This window comes from Panthera pardus, unplaced genomic scaffold, assembly GCF_024362965.1.
Source record: "Panthera pardus isolate Hobbes unplaced genomic scaffold, ASM2436296v1 HiC_scaffold_27, whole genome shotgun sequence".
Classification (NCBI taxonomy): Eukaryota; Metazoa; Chordata; class Mammalia; order Carnivora; family Felidae; genus Panthera; species Panthera pardus.
The window spans coordinates 26,756,762-26,775,076 of record NW_026526843.1 but is presented as its reverse complement, the minus strand read 5'-3'; the positions used below and the strand labels follow the sequence as shown (position 1 = coordinate 26,775,076).

Here is an 18,315-nt window from a genome sequence, read left to right as displayed (position 1 = left end):
GATCAAAGATGATGATACCCGGAAAGAAGAAAATCATTCCAGTTACTTTTTTTTTCCTTGAAATGCAGACCTATGAACATGTCTGAAGAACCAAGGTCAGTATTAAGGATCATTTGTATTACCTAAACCCCAAGTGTATTAAAGATACATTTGGAGCAGACTGAAGAACTCTAGCCAGAGTATTTATTACCTAATTGTTGTCATCCTGGAAAGTGTAGGGGCGAAAAATGAAATAGCCTGCCAAATAATTCTGTCCTTGACCCTGTCCTCTTCGGCACTTTTGTCAATAACTTGGATAATGCTACCCAAAGCTGGCTGATCAAATTTGTAGATGACAAATAATTGGGAGTGATAGCTAATAAGCTTGTTAACCAAATCAAGATTTAAAAGGCTGGGTCAAAATCATGAGGCTATTTAAAAAGGGTAAAAGGTACCAGAAAAGGTATTTAGCTACAAAAAAAAAAAAAAAATCAACAGCACATGTCCAAGTTTGGGAGAAGCCTGGCTTGGCAGAATTCTTCCACAAGATACCTAGGATATAAATTTAAGACCACAAAGTAGAAGGAGACCCAATAGAATTGGATAGTAGAAAGGTTAAACAGAAATCAATGCCATCCTAGTGAGCACTGATAGATATATAAGATGTCTAATCCAAAACAGAGTCTGCTGCCTTCTGGGTGGGTTCAACCTCACTTGCAGTGCAGCACCCACTCCTTGACACGAAATTCTAAGAGTGACATTTAATGAACTGAAACACGTCAAGAGGAAGATGGCCAGAGTTGAAAGCCTGGGATCTGTGACTCACATCTGACGTGCTAGAGGTGATTAGCCTGCAGAAGAGAAGGCACAGACAGGTAGGATGTATATCTTCAGATGTTTGAAGGCCGGCCATTAGAAGAGGGAACAGATATTTTCCGTGAACTTCAGGAAAAAAAAGAAGGAACCATAGGCGGTGAAAGTGGCAGAGAGGTAGATTTGTGCTGGGTGTAATAAAGAAATTTCGATTAATTAGAGCCACCCCAAAGTAGAATGAACTACTTTGGGAAGTGGTGAGTTCACCATCATCAGGAGAGCCCAAGGGGAGATGGAATGGCCACCTCTAAATCGAATTACAGAAGAGATTGTTGCACTGTTACGAAGCTAGAGGGGGTGACCTAGGCCATTACGCTCAATATTAAGAATGTGATGCTAAGGAATTCAAACACAGTGGGAAATAAAAGAATATCTTCCCAGCTCACAATGGACCTACACATTTTATTATGTTTATATGGTTTTGTTTTGAATTCTGAAATCTTTCAAGCGTACATAAGACAAGACAACCATTAATTAACTTTTAAGAATAATTTTTGTTTAGGGCCTTGGCTCACCCCCCCCCCCCCAGCACAGGCAGCAAAATTAAAGAAAAAGAAAATGGGTTTCAAATGGTCTCATGGTATGATATCAAACTTGAAGCTCTTACCTGTCTATGACAAATCTTAGGGCTGATTCAAAGGCATCATAAGAGTGCATCGTTTTCCTGCCTGGCTTTAGAAATTGTTTCATTGACTGCGACTGGATCACTGGATCAATTGGTTTTTCAATTAAGAACTGTGCTAAATCCCGTGTCAAATGAGTTGCGAGTCAAGACGGGTCCCTGACTACTTTAGATGATTCGTAGAGAAACGTGGGTGAAAGTCTCACCTGTTGGGATGAGCACTGGGTGTTGTATGGAAACCAATTTGACAATAAATTTCATATTAAAAAGAGAAGAAAGGCAGACACTGGGGCTAGGAAGAATGATGATTTCTGCTGAGTTATTTGCTGTAGGGATAATGATTGCTGAGAGTCAAGGACCAATACTCCTTCCTCGCTGACACTCAGATAGCAGCTTTTGTAATTTTTCAAAGGAGAGTTTCAGCTGTTATTTCCATTTATTCTCAGCACATCCCTTTGAGGTGGGCAGAGCAGGTGTTAGGTCTGCGGGCTTACAAATGACAGGCCTGAAGCCTAGTGAGGTAACTGACCCAGGGTCACACAGCAAATTAGAGACTGGACCATATAAAAACCCATTGCAGTGCAAAAGCACTGAGAAATAATTTTAAAAATAACATTAGTAACAGACACCATTGGATCAATCGAGCATAGTCTTGTATGAGAGTCCTAAGCAGTTTGAACATATTGATTTAATAAGTACAACAATGTTATGGGGCAGAAACTTGTTATCCCAATTATTATAGGTATAGAAATAAGGTTTGGAGAGTTTAAGTAACTATCTCAAGGCTGTTCCACCAGTAATTTTGACCTCAAAAATAAACTCCAAATCACTCTACCTCCATTGCCACAACTCAGATCCAAACTACTCTCCTCTCTCACCAAGACTCCGGGGCTAACATTCCAAATGTTCTCCCTGCTTTCATCAATGCCCCTTAAATCCAGTGTCCATACGTCAGCTGGATAAATCTTTTGAGAATGTAAATCAGCTCGTGCAATACCCATGATCTTTCCAAGATTTCCTCCCATGGTCCTTAGGATAAAGTCTAAGTTCCTTACCAGGGTCCCACAAGGTCTTCCACGGTCGGGTCCCTACCTCCTCCCAGGCTCCTCCTGCACCTTTGTCTTTACTGGCCACACTCCAGCCAGGCGAATCTTCTTTCAGTGCCTCAAATGGGTCAGATGTTGCCCTCCCTTAGAGCCTTAGCAAGTGCTATTCTCTCTGCATGGGATGGTCTTCTACTCTGAGGTGTCAGCTCAAATGGCAGGTCCTCAGTTAACATTTCCCTGAAAGTCACCTTGTCACATGGTCTCAGGGCACCCTAATACTGCCCCTTCTTATACTCACAACATGATGACCATACATTGGTATGGTTCTTTTATTAATATTTGTTGCCAATTCTAGACTTTAAGTGCCATGAGGACAAAGACCCTATCTGTTTTGCTCACTGCTGCATCCCAGCACCTAGGCCTTTTGTGTCACACCGTAGGAACTCAAAATGTTATTTGGTGAATGAAGAAATTAATTGATGAACAAGCAAAAAATTTAAAACTACTGCGCTCCAACGCTTAACCGTATTATCGTGATATAAAAGGGCCTAAAAAGCACCCCATTACCCCAACCCACCCCAGCATCTCTCGTGCATTTCTGATGCTGTCATGGAAGGGTGGATTGCACTTACAGTTGCAAAACGAATTTTCCAAAATACATGTGTTCATATGTTAATGCCTGCATTTGCAAGCCGTTATATTCAAGTAGGATCAAATGTTGATAATGAATGTTTTCTTTGCCAGCGTTTAGATACGTGCCATGTAATTGCAAAAATAACTAGTTAGACTGTCGGAAGGCAGTGTACTCCTGAGAGCTGAACAAAATGTTCAAGGGAATTAACCCAAAGATGGTAATTAAACCATGGAATCATCAGCTGGAGAATGGGGCTGATACCTTCTTCTGCCTCTGATACCTTAGAAGCACCCACTGTGGTTACCAGAACCCAAGACCAAAGGGTGTTTAGTGGGGAGGAAGAGGCTGATCTAGATGAACCCAGGGAAGGTATGAGCTGGCTACTATCCCACACCTAGCCCACCACCCCCAACTTTTATCTAGTTCTCCCTCTCCTACATCCCCAGTTTAAACGCAAATAGCCAATTTAAGAGCAAGACCAGGGAGGTATCTGCTTGTATGGTGGGCTTTGAAGAGTTCAAAATACCCACCCTTCCTGACTTTCTACAACTCCTTTGGGTTGTTCTAGACATGTATGCATTTTCATTAGGTTAAGGTATTGTTCTCTGTAGAGAGTAAGTCATAAGCTAACTCTGCGGTTCTCATATGGGGGGCAGGGAGGGAGGAGGGAACAGGTAGTGATGTTGCCCCACCCCCACCCCGCTTAGGGGATATTTGACAATGTGCTGAGGCATTTTGGGTTTCACACCTTCCGGGTGGTGCCACTGGTATCGAATATCACAGTAGACTCCAGGGCTGCTTATCACAACAAAGAATTATCCAGCACAAAATATCAATAGGCCTGCCGAGGCTGAGAAACCTTGAACTGACTTATTTGTGAAGATTCGTTGCATTTTTTTGAAATTTTTTCAATGTCTTACTATTTGTTTTTCAGAGAGAGAGAGAGACAGAGCGCGAGCCCGGGTGGGGTTGGGGGGTGGGGTGGGGCCGAGGGAGAGAGAGACACAGAGTCTGAAGCAGCCTCCAGGCTCTGAGCTGTCAACACAGAGCCCGATGCGGGGCTCAAACTCACAAGCTGTGAGATCATGACTTGAGCCAAAGCCGGATGCTTAAGCGATTGAGCCACCCAGGCGCCCCAGTGAAGATTCATTTCTTAGCCCATTGCCAGCTCATACATAGGGCAGATTCTTGCAGAAATGGGAGTTGGGGGAGTATATTTGGATAGGACACTTGGGAAAGAAAGAAAGAAGAGTGAGGTGATGGCAGTGCCAGTGATGGACTGGGGGAAAGACAGGCCGGTAACCAGCTGTGAGGAGGGATGAGAACATGGCCTGACGATGAATAGGAAATAAGATACCGCAGAATTGACGGAGCATCTCAAGAAAATGGCACACGGGGATGAGGCAGAGAGAGAAGTCACAGATAACCCTGAAGACCCCAGCTTGGGTGACTGGAAGAAGAGCAGTGCATTAGGAGAAACAGGGACAAGAGAAGCAGATCCACAGGCGGCAGGTGGGAGTAGAGAAATAATACCCTGAGCGTGTGAATATGCAGGCCTCCGGGTGAGGCTATTCTGTGAGCACTCAGAAGCGTGGATCTGGAGGTCAGGAACGTGTCTGAGGCTAGAGACATCTACTTGGAGGGCAACCACGTGGACATGGCGAGCCAAGACCCCTGCTTGACACACAGCAGGAGCTCCATAAGTGTGTGTTGAATGAAAAAAAAAAAATAGATCATTTGGAGTAAGAAGAAAAGAGGGCCCAGGACAAAATCTTTGGACACATCTTCATCGAGGGAGTGGAGCAGGAGGAAAGTGAGAAGGAACAGTAAAGTTTAGTGCTCTTAAAACAGAAGTGAGTTTCAAGAGAAAGGATTTGGCCCACAATATCAAATGCTCTGCGGTCAAGTTGAATGATGTCTGTGAATAGAGCTGGGTTTGACAGTGAGCAGGTCACCATCAAACTTGAGAGAGCAGGTTCGGTGGAATGCTGGGAGCAGCAGCTGGGTCCTCATCCCATCATTAGTGACGATGGGAAAGAAGGAGTTAGGGGCACCTGGGTGGTGTAGTCGGTTAAGCATCTGACTCTTGATCTCGGCTCAGGTCGTGACCTCATCGTTCGTGAGTTCAAGCCCCACATCGGGCTCTGCGCTGAGGCCATGGAGCCTGCTTGGGATTCTGTCTCTGTCTCTCCTTCTCTCTGCCCCTCCCCGGCTTGTGCTCTCTCTCTCTCTCTCTCTCTCTCTCTCTCTCTCTCAAAAGAAATCAACTTTAAGAAATCTTAAAAAAAAGAGTTAGAACGATGTTTTAAGGAGGTGGCATGGATCAAAGGGGAGGTGGGATCTTTTAGCAAATTTTTCACATGACAGGAAGAAGACAGCATTGAGAGACTAAATGCACAAACTTGAAGAGCTAATAGCCATTATGTATCTCCTGAGTACATCAATTGTATTTTTGAGCTTCCTGTAAAACAAAGTTGAGGTCATGTGCGATTGGAGTTCAGTATATCATGTGGGACTCGGGAGCCCCAACAGGTAAAGTTCAGTTCAATTTAAGGAAGAGCTCCATAGCTTTCAGAGCCACCATGCAAGGGAAGGGTACTTGTAAGTAGTGAGCTCCCTTGTCACTAGAGGTATTCAGGGAGCGGTAATATGACCTCACAGCAGGAGGTTCCTGTACTGAATCAGAAATTAGACTAGATCATTGGTCTCCAAACTTTGAACGTCTCATATCCGTAATATTTTCAGGGGGCAAAAGGGTGAGTGGAGTATAGATCGATATAGAGTTACCAACTTTTAAATTTTGCTATGTTAAGTGCATTAGTTTTCTACTTACTACTGTAACAAATGACCACAAATTTAGCAGCTTAAGATAGCACAGGTTAATTATCTTCCACTTCTGTAGGTCAGCAGTCTGGAAGGGGTCTCACCAGAGAACGTAGTGGGCCTGCATTCCTGTCTGGAGGCTCTCGGAGAGAATCCATTTTCTTGCCTTTCCCAGCTTCTAGACTCTGCCCACATTCCTTAGCTCACAGTCCCTTCCAGCTTCAAAGCTAGCAGTGGCTGGTCAGGTCTTTCTCATACAACATCGCTCTGGTACTCTTTTTTTTTTTTTTTTTTTGCCTCGTTCCTCCACGTTTAAGGACCCTTGTGCTTCCCTGAGCCACCCCGATAATCCAGGATAATCTTGCTATTTTAAGGTCAGCTGATTAGCAAGCTTAATTCCATCTGCAGCCTTAATTCCCCTTCAGCATGTAACCTAATTCAAAGATTTGGAGGATTAAGACATAGACATCTTTTGGGAGGACATTATTTGGTCTACCACACAGACAAAATATGCGTGTACGTATGCATGTACACAGCCACACAAACACACACCATTCCTCATTAACATCATCACCATTTCAGAAGAGAAAGGACTACATACAGGAATGGAAATAAAAATGATATAAAGAAAAGGACTGTCATTCCTAAAACAAAACAGTTGTCAACCTTACTTTAATACACACACACACACACACACACACACACACACACACATGCATATTTCACCAGGCTGAAAACTCACCATGGACCAACACTACAGCTTTAGAAAGCACCGGACTATATAATCTCATAAGATCCCTCACAGTTCTAAGTTTCTTTGATCCCCTAGAATTCACTGAACTATGGTATTACCTGGAGAACCTTCTTGTGATATGTCTCCATCGGTCCCTTCACAGCTATATTTTTCTTCTTCCTGCTTGCTTCAAATGTGATCATTAAGTCAGCAAGAGACTTCAGTTTCCTTTTTTCCCCCTGATTCAAAAGGCTATGAAAAGTGTTCTGTAAATGATATGCAATATTGCTATTCTGATCTTTGGGGTAATCAAGTTGTTTGACATTTTTGTAATGATGCCTTTTGGAATATGGGTGGTGTAATTAGCTGCTACATTGTACATTAACAGTACCTGTCCCGGCCCTATAGACTTGGGGACTATAAATAAAAGCGTGACAGCTGGCTCCAGCCTTGCTTGTCATTCACCATTGAAGAGAACACAGCCGGGAGCTACACTAGAGTCCCCAGGAATCCAGGATGTAGTCAGAAATGGCATCTTAAACAAGAATTTGGTGTTTTGTTAGCAGGAAGAGATGGAGACAGGCACCGTTAGGAAGGAGATGACCAAGGTATTTCCTACTGGGAGGGCACAGAGGTCCCAAGAAGAGACAGCATTTTACCAGCACTTGGTGCGTTATATGGGGAGGGAAAGATTCAGCAGAAATAGCACATTCTCAAGCCAAAATAGCAGAGTTGCATTCTTAAAGTATTACTCCGCAGGAATTAAAATAGGAAAGAGCACTGAAGAAATGTATAGGGGAAGGGTAAGAGAAGAAAAGCTACGCTCACCTGGTTACTCAGTGTGACACCGAGGGTAGTGGTTTCTGTGGGGAGAGTAACCTGATGGGGTTAACAGGGCAAAGTATGCTTGGAAGAACTGGAAAGAGGAAGGAAACAGAGAAAGAACTGTTTGGTTCCCACGTTATACGTTAGGCACCGTAAACATTTTCCATGTACCATTTCGTTTATTCCTCACCTTATTCCCAAAGCAACATTTAATAACTGAGACATTATATTTTACTCATGTCATTTATTATTGTCTTTCCCCCTCGCTAGTATGTAAATTCCAAGTGGACGGGATCTTTTTATTCTCTCCTGTATCTCCCAGGACCTACAACAGTGCCTGGCACATAATAGGTGCTCAGTAAATATTTGTTGCATGAATAAGTAGCTAGCATTAATTGAGTATCTATTATGTGCCCAGCACTGTAATAGATGGCTTCCCATGACTGAACTCATTTTAACTTTCACAACCAATACTGAGACAGGCACTATTATTATCCCAGTTTTACAGATGAAGAAACTGGGTTGGAGGCAGAGATATTGAGTAATACTGAGTGACTTATCCAGTAAGTGATTGCTTGATTATTTCAACCTAGACAGTCTAACTCCAGAACCTGACTATGTAATCACTGTCTCATACTTAGGCTCATAGAGATAAGTGACTTGCACAAAGTCATGCAGTTTAAGACTGGCAGGGCTGTGGTTGAAACCAAGGTCTGACTGTTCCAGAAACTGTTGCCCTTTCTTCTGTACTTCCCTGCTTCAGAAGATTGCCAAGATAGTGATTTCTTCCATTATCATTTTACCAAGGGCTCACCTTCTGATACAAGCAAGTGGGTGTGGTTCATTAAGGATTCAGATAATGGTAACAGCATTCATCCAAAAGAATCACGGGTCCCAACAGATCACCAATCTGCCACCTGATCTTAGTGTTGGTATTTGGGGCCGGAGGCAGATGAGGCATGGGAAACCCTGGTGGAGCCATCTATGCTGAGAGCCAGGCATTGAGGGGAAGTTACTTTCATGCCAGGCAAATCCCGACCCATGCCGTCCTACCTAGCTCCAGAGGTAGGGATGGCAGTTTCTTCCTGTCTTTGTGTCGCCGTTTCTTTATGAGAGGGAGGCATCGGTGGGCTCGGTTGAATCAGGAGAGCTTTACTTTATCCCTTCACATATTGGACTTTTCCACATAACACTTCATTTGGAGAAATGATTCCACGTGAAAAACCGTGCTCTAAAAAAATCACTTCACAAAACAGTCTCTGGTTCCTTCTAGCTCAAACCTTCCCGGAATCTAAAAACACGGACACTGTCCTTTGGGTCAGCACAGCATTCCATTCAGCCTTCCTTTCTTTCTACAGCTAGGAATGGGCCCAGGGACATGCTGTGAGAGGCCATTCACAGGTCCCCTGGGCCCCAGCTTCTCTCAGAGACCGTTAACCCTGTCCTCACGTGGCAGTTGTCTTCCCCATTGGGACTTCCTTTTTTTTTCTTCCTAAGTTTTTAATTTTCATTCCGGTATAGTTGACGTGCAGTGTTGCGTCAGTTTCAGGCGTACAAGATGGTGATTCGACAGTTCTGTACGTGACTCGGTGCTCATCACGATACGTGTACTCTCGAATCCCTCCATTGGGCCTTCTACTTACATTACTTGTATATGTTGAGATAGAGCAAAAGTAACTCTGCCCAGTAGTATTTGCAGGACAGCTGTGCCTCTGTTGTTTATATGAAGGGAATAGAACATTTACTGACTTTCTCTTAACATTCTTCTTGTTGATGTCTGCCACCGTGTGTCTCTTGGACCACAGTAGCCTAGTGTTGCCTGAGGGTTACTGCTGATCTGTAATACTCCTAAGTCCTTTGTCTGAGCCACAATTCCACTCCCTCACACCTGCTTACTCACACATTTGTATAAGGCTTTCCTTTGTCTCGTTGTGCTTATCATATACATAGGCTGAAAGACATCACTGGGCACTCCTTCTTGCAGTCTGGTTTTCACATATTCAATATGATTCCCTTTTTATAAAGTTCTAAAACAAGCACACATCACATTGTATTGCTTCGGGGTGTGTGTCTGCACATTTTAAAGCACCAAGGTGATGATAAACACAAAATTCAGGATAGTAGTTATGGAGGGAGGGCCAGGGGATGTCAAAACAGGGAGATGGAATAGAGGGGGGAGACAGGTAAAAATAAGTTATCAGTAATGTCATAGTTCTTGGGTTGGGTGACAGTTTCATGAGTGTTCAGTGTGGGTGTTCATAAATAAATAAATGTCATGAGTAAAATATGACAGGTCCATATATGAACTAGTAATGTTTAATTCTATACCCCGGAGGTTCAAAAACAATGATTAGAAGAGGAATACGAGATTTGTTTTTTATTAGCCAGAATCTCACTTCCATAATATACTTTTATTTTGTTTCCTTCCAATGTGAAGGGCTTTTTTAAAACTCTAAGTGGATCATAACTATAAGTTTGCCTCTCTTCAAGTTAATTTGCCCCTCAATTATTATTCATAACTTAGATTGGGGTGCTCCTTGTTGGAAATATATTGCGTTTCCCCATGAAACTACTTTGGTCTACGGCTCACGGATCCTCTTCTTATCTTGGGCCTTGCATGCTAGTTGCATGGATCCAAGAATTACCAACTGCCGCCCGAATGAGGGTCAGTGAAGGGCCATGAGTGCTTGTTGCCAGATAAAATACGTGATTGCTAAATTTGAATTTCAGGTAAACAACAAATAGTTCTTTAGTATTTTTATGAATTTGAGGCATACAGAATCCTCTGTTTCACTTGCTAAATCTGGAAATCCTATCCCATCGGGCCAATAACCACTCTTTAATGTCATTATTGGATTGGGATCCTAGGGAGTATGAGTTTTGGAGTCAGACTGATTCCAGTTCAAATCCTGGCTCCTCCACTCAAGACAGAACATTTTTGCCTCAGAATTCTTATCTGTTAAATAGAAATAATAGCAATATGTCATCAGGTTGTTGGGAATATTAAATAATACTTGTATTGTACTTAGCATACTGCCTGGTACATACAAAGCTCTCAGTGGCTATTATCATTATTGTCAGTTTTATATAGAAGATCATGTGCACCAGCCAAGATCTGACCTCCATTTACAGGATCAGTTTGGGAATCGACCTTCCTTAGCGTCTTCCTTGGTGATGACCAAGGCAAAGTAGCATCTAGCCTCTTCCTCTTTGTTTCTGAATACTTCTTTTGGCCCCATGTCATGAAGTGCCCCAGATTCACTTCTGCAATTGGCTCTCTATTTTTACTATAAAGACCTTTTTTATGTATGTGTTTGGGCGTCACTTAGAATTCCTCAAGTTGCAGGCTATTGTCTTCCCTGCTGGAGATGCTTAGGTGACTGGTAATCACCTTTGAGATGCTATCCTTAAGCCAATGACTTATGAGTTTGGCTAACAAAGGGGAACAGCTTTGATCAATAATCAGTTTAAATAGAATGCAGGGAAAGCAAGATCCCGCAGATACTGAGAACTCTCTGTTTCTCACAACAGGGTGAAGAAAGAAATTAATTGGCTTTCCACTTGCCTTCCTCCTACTCCAACACCTTCCTTCTTTCTGGTGCCCCGTGCCTTCACTGTTTCTCTCTTCAGGGAGGACTCCAGACCCTTTACGTTCTCTTCTCCGACCCAACCTTCCCTCTCAAAACTTACCTATCTGTTTACACACCCTCCCCAGTGTCTAAGCGGACGTAGGACACATTAATTCATCTTAACATGCTAACAGCTTAAAAAGATTCTATTTAATCCCCTTCCCAAGCCACAGAGTTTTTTTTCAACACCTGAAAAAGTAAGCCTGACAGTGGCTTCCTAGCAGATAAGGGAGGCCGTGCAGGATTCCTTAAATCACCCGGCATTATCAGCTGCCTGTTCTGTCTGCTTCGCATGAATGGAAGGGAGTGGTAGAGCAGATAATCTAAAGATCATTTCCACTTGGTTGGGGAATGCACCACACGGTGTTGTTGTAGCTGATTTGCTTTGCTAATTATGTTCTACTTAAGCTAATATTGAATTTGGTTCACATTTTTTAAGCTCATCTGGGCCAGAAGAGGGAAGAGGTGCCGGTGTGGCCTACTTTGAAATGAAAAGACATAAAAGTTCTATGTGTGAGCTGATAGATCTAGAAGGTAAACGCAAAAGGAGCAAGATAGAACTTTGCCAACTACACCTCCCTCACGTGACTCCTTGGTCACCGAAAGGCCAGTCCTTCCATTGGCCTGCCTAGAATCTGGAATCTTCATCAGTGGCCTACATTAAGGGTCTTCATGATAACGTAACTATGGCTGAAGCATTACGTAACCTAAGAGGAGCAACACGTTTCCTAGCAGACACGTTAGCAACCTGCCTGACGCAATCATCGGTCCATACTGTCCTCTACTGGAGAAAGTACCAAAGGGGTGGGACACCAGACTGATACTGGCACGGGTACACTAAGAGACCACTGGGAAGCTGTGGTGTGAGTACGAGAACACCAAATGCCTTGTGGATGAGCTGGGAAGGTTGCTGAAAGAGGGCAAGGCGACCTTCACCTCTCTCCTTCCCAGTTTCTTAGTTTCTTGCTCACGGTAGACATAGACAATATGCAACTCTCAAATAAATTCTTCCTTTCCTTACTCTTCCGCTGCTGGGCAACTGGGCAAGGGCTTCTGGAGATTTCAGAGACCTTGGTTTTCCCTTGAGGCATGTCATTTAGAGCCAAGACTAACTATACACTGTCTTTCCAACCCTACAAGCTGCAGCAAGGGACTGTGGGGCTATTGAAACGTCTTCCTCTTTTTCTCATTGCAGTCTGCTCCCAGTTCTCAAGAGGGGTGTACGCCATCTTTGGATTCTATGACCAGATGTCAATGAACACTCTGACCTCCTTCTGTGGGGCCCTGCACACATCCTTTGTGACGCCCAGCTTCCCCACTGACGCAGATGTGCAGTTTGTCATCCAGATGCGCCCAGCCTTGAAGGGCGCTATTCTGAGTCTGCTGGGTCACTACAAGTGGGAGAAGTTTGTGTACCTCTACGACACAGAAAGAGGTAAGAAGAGGCATCTGCTCTCCTCTTTGAATATTCATGACAGTGGTATTCGGCCTTCTTCAACTCCTGTTGGTTCCCTTCTCTTTTAATAAATAAAATTGAATACTCTTTTAAAACTGTATTTAAATTCAAAATGAATTTAAATGAAGGGGCACCTGGGTGGCGCAGTCGGTTGAGCATCCAGCTCTTGATCTCAGCTCAACTTGATCTCGGGGTCGTGAGTTCAAGCCCTGTGTTTAAAAAAAAAAAAAAAAAAAAAAAGAATTTCAATTAAGACCAAAACATTGATGCGCTGGTAATTTTAGAATCTAGTTTTTCAAACTACATATGTCCTCCCACCCCCGGCCCTGAAAAGGGGTTTGGGACTCTCCTGGATGAGTCACTGTTGTGGAAAAAGAACCCTCTCCCCCCAAAATAATATATGTGGTCTAAAATTCACAAAGTAAAAGCAGCTTTGTCTAAAATAGAAAGAGGCATAAGCTGGAAAGTCTTGGAAAATTAATCCTATCACAGAGTGTGATTATCCCCATTTCATAGATCAGAAACTGAAGCCCGAAGAAATGCGCTTTTTCACTCCACCATTTCACCACAGAGGTGGGGCTGGTGTCAAGGTCTCCTGCTTCTCGGGCTTGTTCTACCAGACCACATCAAGTCTTCAGCTTATAGGGCCTCAACAATTATCTTCTGGAAATACTGAATGGAGAGTAGCTAAACTGGGCTTTGCGAACGGATGTTTTTTTCAAATAGTGAGGTAACACCCTGAGGACACATTCTATTGAGACAGTCTCAGAAATTAAGGGTCTGATCTTCAGTGGTATACAGTTAGGTGTATTCGTTAATTATCGAAAGCACACACGTTATAATTCAGCTAAGTAGACTCCTCTAAAGCCCAGTTATCTTTGAGGGGCTCCTCAGGAAAACCAAGGGATCCTATTACTGGAAGACTCAAAAAAAAAAAAAAACATGTGTTTGCCCGTAACTCTGGTTATAGGCTGGGCATGGTTCTTTCTGACTCAGAGAAGGCAGAAGCAAATGGAAGGCCTGTCTGCCCAAGTAGTACCCAGAGAGGTTTTTCTAGGTAACTTAACCTGAAGGACCATTTTGTTTTTGGAAACCCAAAGAACTCTTCACTTCACTCCCATTTTGCTGCATCATCAAACGCTGTAAGGAAATACTAAAGCCTGTATTTGCCCCATGGTACTTACTTCTAAAATATTATCAAATTTCATGAACCTAAAGCAGGAGACCAAGTTCAAGCTCTGCCATTAACTAGCTCCCTGATGTTGACCAATGCACTGAAGCTCTCTTGGCCTTGTCTCCTCCCCTAAGGCACCCCACTTCTTAATGTAACATTCTATAATTTTGTTGAGATATTATACCAGACACAGGATACTTTGTTTCTGGCTACTAACCCTAACTTCAGTTAATTAGTCAAGCAATTCTGCAAGTTGTTATCAACGCCCAATGGTGTGTTCCAGTCTCATGATAGATGATTATATAATAGAGTTCCAATGGGAGTGGACAGAAAAGGACATTCATGAAACAATCTATGAACAATGTGGGACACTATCAAATTGAATACTACACTACAGACTCTGATTGCTATAAGAATTGTGAAAATGAAGCACTCCGGGAAAGTAGAGTTTTCAGAGAAGGATGGCTAGAGGATTTAGGCTTTAAAGGATGTGTAAGTTGTGGATTGCAAGAGAAGAGGGAGATTTATTGCAAAGCAGAAGATAGAGCTCATGTATTTTCTCCTCATCTCCCATGACCCTTCTTTGCCCATTAGCTGTCTGTTGGAGGAAAGGAAACAAAAGTCCATCGAGGTCTGTTCCTTATCCCTGCACCTCTTCGCAAATCACCTCACTAAGTTGTTTGGACAATACTAAGGTCTTAGAGCCAAAAGAAACCTTTCCTGCTCCTGTGTGTTGATATTTGTTTTCTCTATAGCCATTTAGCTGGTGAGACTAATCTAGTCTGCTTAAGAAATACTTTCTGTAGGGGCGCCTGGGTGGCGCAATCAGTTGAGTGTCCAACTCTTTATTTTGGCTCAGGTCACGATCCCAGGGTCATTGGATCAAGCCCCACATCAGGCTCTGTGCTGAACGTGGAGCTTGCTTAAGATTCTCTCTCACTCTCCCTCTGCCCCTCTCCCCCCACCTCTAAAATTAAAAAAAGGAAAGACTTTCTATTAACTTTTACACTCATTTCTTCCTTGGAAAGCCTTCTTAAAACACTGAACCATGACCCCATTCAGGTACTTTCAATAACTTTTATTGACCACATTGGGAAGAAACAAAGTAGTCTATTCTTTAAGACTCAACGTAATTATGCCTCATCCAACTAACAAACCTATTGTTCCTATGTTACCTAATGAGAACCTTCCAATGGAGGCAGCTCCCATTATCCAGTGTTTCCCAAATGTGCCAGAACTATGCTTGGTCTCAGCAACTTCACTTCCACTGCTACCTAGAATTCTCTCCTTCATCTTGATGATGAAAATCCTGCCTATGCTTCCATTTTTCAGAGCCCACCTCAAATTCCACCTCTCCAAGACAGCCTTTTCTGGCTACTCCAGCTCATAGCCATTCATTCATTCATTCATTCAATCGGTGCCAGGGTTACAATCGTGAATAAGATAGACATGATTTCTGCACATATCCTAATGGATAGGACCTAATTTTAAAAAGATTCTCAGTGATACAGGGCACCTGAGTGACTCAGTTAAGCATCCGAGTCTTGATTTCACAGCCCCACATCAGACTCCGCACTGAGTGTGGGGCCTACTTGGGATTCTCCCTCTCCCCTTCTCTCTGCTCCTCCCCCGCTCATGTGCTCTCTTTCTCTTTCTCTCTCAAAATAAATAAATAAAACTTAAAAATTAAAGAAAAAAGATTTTCAGTGATAGCCTTGTTGAAAAGGGACATTTAAGCTGAGAACTAAAGGATTAGAAGGAGACAGCCATGTGAAGAATAGAGGGAATGAGTTTCAAGCAGTGGGAATAGCAAGTGCAAAGGCCCTGTGGCAGGGAAGAGTTGGGCATGTTTGAAGAACTGAAAGAAGACAAGTGAGGTTAAAGAGTAGTGAGGAGGTTGAGAGTGACCTGAGATGAGACCATAGAGGTAGACAGGAAGCAGATCATAGCCATGGAGAATGGACAGGAGCCATGGGAAGGAGTATGAATTTTATTTTACCTTCATTGGGAAGTCTTTGGAGGATTCTGAACAGGGGAGTCATGTGATCCAAGTTTCTGTGGGGAGTAGAATGTGGTGCAAGTGTGAAAGAAGGGAAACCAGTTAAAAGGCCATTGTGGTTATTTAGGTGAGAAATGATGGCAGCTTAGGCTAGGCTGCAGATGGAGAAAAGTGGATGGAGTTGAATACATTTTGGACACAGAATCAACAGAACTTGGAGACAGATTGACTGTGGGATGTGAGGGAGAGGAAGGGTTCATGGATGACTACTAGGCTTTTAGCTTGAGAGACTGGGTAAAATGGTAATGCTGTGTACTGAGGTGACTGGGCAGGAGGAGAGCTGATTTTGAGGAGCGGAGATCCTGCCCACCTCTGAACCCCCACAGAACCCTTTTGTCCAGGCCATTCACTTGGCACTTAACATAAGTGCTCTCCGTTGTCGTTTCACTGGGTCTGCTATATACCTTCCCAAGCCCCTCTCTCCAGAGTGAGAAAAAACAATTGGTTAGCCCCTAGATTTATACTTTGTGCCGACACTGGTACATAGCACTGGCCTGGAGACATATTTAGCGTTTTCCCAAACGCCATTATTGATTCATCAGGAGTAAGGCCATGTCGGTTTTTCACTGTTGGACTGAAAGAGAGAGAGAGGGAGAAAGAAGGGAAGGAAGCAAGCAAGCAAGGCTGGAAGGAATGGAGGGAGGAAGGGTGGCTGGAAAGGAAAGGAAAGGAAGAAAGAAGATGGGAAGGGAAGAAAGGAGAGGGGAGAGAGAATCCAGTTTACAAATCAGACTATGAGGTACAGTTCTTTAAAATATTCAATAAAGTATCTACTGTATATTTTCTTATTTTCTACAATAATCATCTATTGCTTTAGTAATAAAAATTATGGGAAGGGGTCACAACTGTGAAATCGAATTGTAGAATATTTTAAATCACCTAAGAGGGAAATGGAGGACAGAAAAACAGAAGGGAGCACCTATAATTACATTCAAATAAGCTAAATATACAAATGATGTGACTCTACTGTATAAGGGCAGGGATAAGCGAAAAGCTGAGAAATGGGTTAAACAGCGAGGTCATTTAAAAGATTTGTAGCACAGGGGCACCTGTGGCTCAGGTGGTTCGGCGTCCGACTCTTGATTTCGGCCCAGGTCATCATCTCACACTCCATGGGATCGAGCCCAACATTGGGCTCTGCGCTGACAGCGTGGAGCCTGCTCGGGATTCTCTGTCTGCTCTCTCTCTGCCCCTCCCCCGCTTGTTCGTTCGTTCTCTCTCTCTCTTTCTCTGAAATTATGAAACAATGAATGGATTTCAAGGCTTTGTCGGCTACACGTGGATTTCTGTCTGCAGAGAAACATCTGGTTTCCATGTTTTTTCATTAATACAAAGTTGAAAACTGTGCTCTTGGTGCTGTATGCACAGCAAACCAGTTCTTGGAAAAAGTATGAGGTTGACTACGTGAGATATCTGCCCCTCTGTACCCTCTCCTCTTTAGTGACATCCTTTTATTCACCCAGGGCTCCCCACTATGACACTTAACCTACACCTGCCGTCCCTGGTGGGAGCAAAGCCTTGACATCTCTGTCCCAACCTGCCTCTACTCCTCCACCAAAACTTCCCTGCCCTACATTCCATTTCCACTGATTAATAGTCTTTCTCTGCAAGTGACAACAGTTCAGCTGACCAATTTACTCATGCTAATTTATCCATGGCTATTAATGACTTGATGTGTTATTACATCCAGGGAGGAAATTTCTATTCGGGTAAGGGCCTTCTGTGAATAGAACCCTAGTCCAAAGGGTGGCTTTCTGATCCTCGGATCCCAGGCACCGACTGCAAGTCCGGTTTGGGAGGTCCCTTGTCCACACACGTTCTCATACAGAAAGTTCTAAAGCCATGTCAGGGAGGTGGCCACCTCTTCCCGTTTTCTACGAGACCTATCTTTTGGGTACAAGTGACCTAGTTCTCCGTGGTGCTAACATTTCCCCCAGAACGGCAACATACTTGAGAACTGCAGCCAGACTCTCTCGTGCACTCGACAACTCTCCTTGCTTTCAATGGGCACAGCCCACAGAGATCAAAGATTCTGGCCCAGGCTGCGGCTCTCAGCTTAGATAATGAGATAATAGTTCTAAGTGCCCTTTGAGGCAACTAGTCCCTACCTTCTTGCCGGTGTTCAATAAACTCCTGCTGTTTCCCATTCTCAACCTGAAACTCCCTACTCAGTTCCCAAGTAACTCTCTGGAAGTCAACAGCCTTCTAAAAGACCTTTCTATCTGCTCTAGAAAGTTGTGGCAGTAACATGGGTGGCGGCAACAGGTAGTCCATCAGTCAATAAGCAATTATTGGGCATCTTCTAGTGCTAGCTTGTGCCACGCCACTGGCAGTGTTTGAGAGAGGCAGAATTAGGCCCTGCCTTTGAAGAGTTGACAGTCCTGTCGCCGAAACAGTGATTTATCTCAGGGGCCTGGGAAAAATTAATTTTTAACCCAACTGTTCCCTCATCCAATAATGAC

At 43.5% G+C, this 18,315-nt stretch overlaps 1 protein-coding gene across 7 annotated transcripts in view; it reads left to right on the top strand.

The window, feature by feature from the left end:
- GRIA3 (glutamate ionotropic receptor AMPA type subunit 3) overlaps positions 1–18,315 on the top strand; it is a 266,931-nt gene that overhangs the window by 59,586 nt on the left and 189,030 nt on the right. For all 7 annotated transcript variants that reach the window (XR_002073142.2, XM_019421825.2, XM_019421824.2 and 4 more), the window contains one exon: positions 12,360–12,599. Coding sequence is in view for 6 of the 7 variants with exons in the window: in XM_019421825.2 (XP_019277370.1) it covers positions 12,360–12,599 (240 nt within the window). In the remaining variant the exon portion in view is untranslated. The remainder of the gene's footprint in view (positions 1–12,359; positions 12,600–18,315) is intronic.